The sequence below is a fragment of the Mercenaria mercenaria genome, chromosome 10 (assembly GCF_021730395.1).
Source record: "Mercenaria mercenaria strain notata chromosome 10, MADL_Memer_1, whole genome shotgun sequence".
In the NCBI taxonomy this organism is placed as follows: domain Eukaryota; kingdom Metazoa; phylum Mollusca; class Bivalvia; order Venerida; family Veneridae; genus Mercenaria; species Mercenaria mercenaria.
The window spans coordinates 62510793-62515643 of record NC_069370.1 but is presented as its reverse complement, the minus strand read 5'-3'; the positions used below and the strand labels follow the sequence as shown (position 1 = coordinate 62515643).

The 4851-nt window shown below is 36.0% G+C and overlaps 2 protein-coding genes across 2 annotated transcripts; both read right to left on the bottom strand.

The window, feature by feature from the left end:
- Window positions 1–986: 986 nt before the first annotated feature.
- On the bottom strand, window positions 987–1496 carry LOC123565244 (uncharacterized). The gene has a single exon (XM_045359113.2). The coding sequence runs from the start codon at window positions 1494–1496 to the stop codon at window positions 987–989; it is 510 nt and encodes a 169-aa protein (XP_045215048.2).
- Window positions 1497–3236: 1740 nt separating this feature from the next.
- LOC128546434 (uncharacterized) lies at window positions 3237–4163 on the bottom strand. The gene has a single exon (XM_053516949.1). It carries the CDS (start codon window positions 4161–4163, stop codon window positions 3237–3239), a length of 927 nt encoding a protein of 308 aa, XP_053372924.1.
- Between the last annotated feature and the right edge of the window lie 688 nt (window positions 4164–4851).

Here is a 4851-nt window from a genome sequence, read left to right as displayed (position 1 = left end):
TTACCAAGTGTGTATAGTGCGTCATGTCGTAAGAATATCGTGATGATTATCACATTCCTAACAGCGGATTTGTAAACAAGAGGGCCATGACACCCTGAATCGCTCACCAGAGTAATATGAGCCACATGTTTAAAATGGCAAACTGATGCTAAAATATTAGAAAGAAGGTCAGTAGGTGACATTCATGGTCACTGAAAGTCAGATTTAAGACTGGTGTTCAAAACTGTACATGCCATCCAAATTTCAAGGCTGTGTCTTAAAAACAAGAAATAGTGCTGCAAGTCTATAGAGGTTTAGAGCACCGAACTGGTCTACGTGTTGCAACAGAAAGTTTTATATATCAAAATGTTTGTCAGGGTCTCTAGTTTCAGGAACTGCTGTTTATTTGGTTTGATCTGGACGCAAAAGTTGAGAAATCCAAGATGGCCGCCAAGATGGCCGCCAAACACAAATATTTATTGAATATTCATATTCACTAATTTCCCTTACAACTGTTGAGTTTCAAATTATTGACATCATCTTAAAAGTAAGAAATAATGTTACTCATGGAATATAAGTGTACGTTGTTACTATTTTGTCGTTTTTATTACTTTTGTCACCTAAGATATGCTAAATAAAGCTTAAAAATAAGGGTTGGGTTAAACAATTTCATGTTTGTTTTAAAACAGAACAAACAAACATATGTTATTTTCATTTGAGATTAATGTCACAGTGTATAGACACTTATGTAAAGGCCATAATTTTGACAATTAGTGGGTTTTTATGATGCAATAGTGTATATAAACGGTAAGTGGGGAAATTTAAACTCCTTTCAACTGATGCTCATGTTGCTATTTTACCTATAGAGTTTGGTGACTCTTACACTATTACACATGGATTTACAACCTTTATAACAGTAAGGTACATGTTGCCAAAAATCACATAATTTGTAGGCCATGGCTAAACAAGGATTATCCATTATGTCATTTCTTAGCTTCTCTGCTATTTCATATATTATAAGATTTCAGGTGAAAATCTACAGTTGCACCAAGTAAAAACAGACTACTGGCTACTCCAAATGGTACCCTACAAAATCTGTACTCCTGAATATTCTGTTCGTTTAATTTGGGATAAGCACAGTCTTTGAGCCAAACGAATCGTGTAGTGTCGCGTTGAACTACCTGTAATCCTACTTGGAGGAATGCTTTTTCTATATCAGCGACAATTGCTATGGGTTGCATTCGAAATCTCATCAACATACCACAAAGATCCTGGAGCATGACTGGACCTCTATATAAACACTCGTTTAAACACTTCTTGTTTCTTGTTTTGGCTGACGCGTCGTATACGATTCTCAACTTTGTTGTTGTTTTCTGTGGTGTAACTACCCCATGATGAGACAAATAATGTATCAACCCATCCACTTGTTGGTGCTTTACTTCCTCAGTTACACCTTTACTCAATTGATCTTTGATCACTCTGTCATATGTTTGTGACAGTTCTGGTTTGTTTTTCATTTTAGCAACACAGCTTCTTAGTCATCCGATAGCCAGTTCTCTATTTGCAGGTAAATCTGTACATTCATCAATCCACGGCCATCTTACATTATAGTTCATTTTCAAACTGTATAGTATCTTGAAACATTTTCATTGCTATTTCATCGTCTGAATTGCTTTGTTTATCTAGAATGCCTATTGATTCCACATTCAAAAAATCCTGCAAATCAGGTTTTGTGGGTACTACACAATCAACGGATGCAAACAAACCATTCGTATTACGACTGCCTGTACTATAAGTGAGTGACAACATACATGTTTCATTGCTATTCTCCTGATCGTTTGTTCGTCCAGTGAGAATCCAACCTAACTTACTCCCGAGTAAGAACAATCCAGGCTGTAATTCGAATTTTTTGACTAAGAATAAAATCCAAATAGTAGTCATTACCAATTAACATTTCAATCGATGATGATTCATTTTCACTTGGTAATGTATCTGCTAGATCAACACTTCGGACAATATGTTTTATTTGATCCCTGTGTAATGCACTTACTGGTCTTCTGTGTAGTCCACCACTGAAGGTTGGGACAATGCTAACGTTGATTGATATATGTTCACCATTCCTCAATATTACATCAACACTTGCATACTTTGTTTTAATCGTTTGTGATGTTTTGCTGCCAAAAGTAACTAATTTTATTTCTGGTTCCCCGGTTTGCTTGAGATGAAATCTGTTCGCTAGTTTCTCTGTTATGTACGTTCTGTGAGAACCAGAATCCAATATGAGTCTCACCTACTGGTTTTCTGATGTTTCTGGATTCACGATGTCTGCTACAACCGTCTGCATTAAGACCATCTCATCTGAGAAAACAAGCACATTTTCTTCACATTCATATCTTTCACTGTTTTCAGTTGTTTCATTTGCTAAATGTGACATGGTTTCGTTTTGTTTGAACTTCTTGGGACATAAACTGCGATGATGTGCGTGCAATTTTCACTGTTTGCCTTGTTCTCGGTGCTTCCGAGGGATCTATTTTCCAGATTTTATTTACTTCACAACAGTGGGTGTTAAGTGCTGTGTGGCGGCCGTAAAAAGTCGCCCCGACTTCATCTCAGTGTTGTTATATTTTCTGGTCCTTCGGGATCATTGATTTCAACTCATTTAGATTTGAAGATTGAATACCGCTTAAGCCGGTGCTAGGGGGCGTGGGCAGTGTTGCATTTTCCATTACTGCTCATGAACAGACTCAATCAAACCGAGTCTACAATTTTCACTGTTTGCCTTGTTCTCGGTGCTTCCGAGGGATCTATTTTCTAGATTTTAAGTATGTCTCCGCAATGAGTACATACCTTGGTTCTTTTCCATTCTCTAGATTGATGACCTGTCTTCAGACATTTAAAACATCTGCCTTTCAGTTGAGCCTTTCTTTAATTTAAAGTCCTATATTTGGTGCATTCATCGTTCCAGTGTTTTTGCTGACAGTATCTACTCTCATCAGCATGATTTTCTCCTTGGTATTTAATTGATGGTTGTTTTCGTACAGCACTTAATGCATGCGCAGAACTGGTGAAGCCTCTTGCAAGTGTCATTTTTGGTTCAGTATTTCTCATCCATGTTCTCGGTGGTGTGGAATATGTGGGCTTTTGTCTGATTCTTTAGCCGTCTTCTCGGCTCTTTCTCTTGCTATCACATATTCTCTTAGCCTATCACAAAGTTTGGATATAGTCCATTTATTGTTGGCACCGTTCTGAATTTCCAACTAAACTAATACATTTTCTGGTATTTTGGTTCTGACCATTGACACAAACACATCTTGGTTAACATTTTGTTCCAGAACTTCTAAGCTACGTATATGTCTTTCTACTGTATCAAGCAGATTTCTTAAACTATCTGTTTTGTTAGTTGCATGTGTTAAATTGATTAACTTACTGTAATGTAGATCGACAGTTTCTTGCACATTTCCAAAGCGTTTTGTCAAAATATAAATTGCTATGTCGTAATTAGCATCGGATAATGTTAAGCCTGATATTGCACGTTGTGCCTCTCCATAAACCTTGCTCTTTAGATAATTGAACTTTTCACTGTTGGAAAGTCTTCTATTTTCGTGAACTGAACACTTGAACAAATCCCAGAACTCGATCCATTTTGTTTTGTCTCCACAAAAGGAAATTAAATCCAATTTTGGTAATTTAATTGAAGACACTTTGTCTTTTTGCTTTTGGCTTTCCATGAACCTTTCCTGTTGTTCTATTTGCATTTCCATGAACTTTTGCATATTTCTTTGTAACTGCACAAGTTCTTCAGTATGTAGTTGCTCTTTTTTTTCACTATTGAATACTTTTGTTTGCTGTTTTCCCTTGTAACAAACAAATTTCTCTTTAAGCAGTTGTAAGTCTATGCAACATTCAACTGCCAATGCACACAATGTACTATCGTCATTCGTTATCTGCAGCACAAATTCAGGATCAGTATCTTCAAGAGCAGTTGCCAATTTGTCACTTTTCTTTTCTAACTTTTCATTGTGCACTTGAAGATTTTGTATACATTTATTTGTTTCCGCGATACTAGCATCCACGCTTTCTATTTCTATATCCCGTTGAGATAAATTCGCGCATATTTGAACATTCTTCTCAATAATATTTCTAAATCTCGTCCGAACACCCTTCAGATGCGTTACACTAGCCATTTTGTTGACTCATTAGAATTCTCAAAAGCACATTGTAATCATTCTTAATTCACAGATCCAATCCGGTTCGCGGGACCAAACAATGTGGCGAAGTTTTATTTGTTTATTTGTCGGACTGTAGATAAGTAGAACAGACACACTGGATTTATTTTATTCTTAAAATTAGTACTACCGTTGAATAACACACAAACACGATTCAATTTACAAAACTTCACTATTATTTTATTCCTTTTACAATATCACAAAACTTATTATTATTTTATTCCATTTACTTTCCGTATAACGCCTACACAGTCTGATATTTTACATCAATCCTTTCTATACCAAAACAACCTGCTTATATAGTCAAGTTTTCCTGCCAAACAGACACAAAACGTGTGAAAATAATGAATAGACTCCGACGGGACTGAAATCCCGACGGACACCAAACCTCCGGCGGATCAAAGTAACAATTATATGAATATCATAATAATCGCAATTCGCGACAAGCTTGAGGAAATACCATAAATTACACAAAATTTAAAAAAAAACGGCACGGTAAAAGTTTTTAAAAAATTGCAATTAAGTGCGAAGCACGGTCAACTGTAAGAATGTACCGAGCAAATGCTATTTTTTAAACACAACTATTACGGGCCTTATACCTTAAAATAAGAGTATTAAATTACATCGTAACAATCACAAATACATA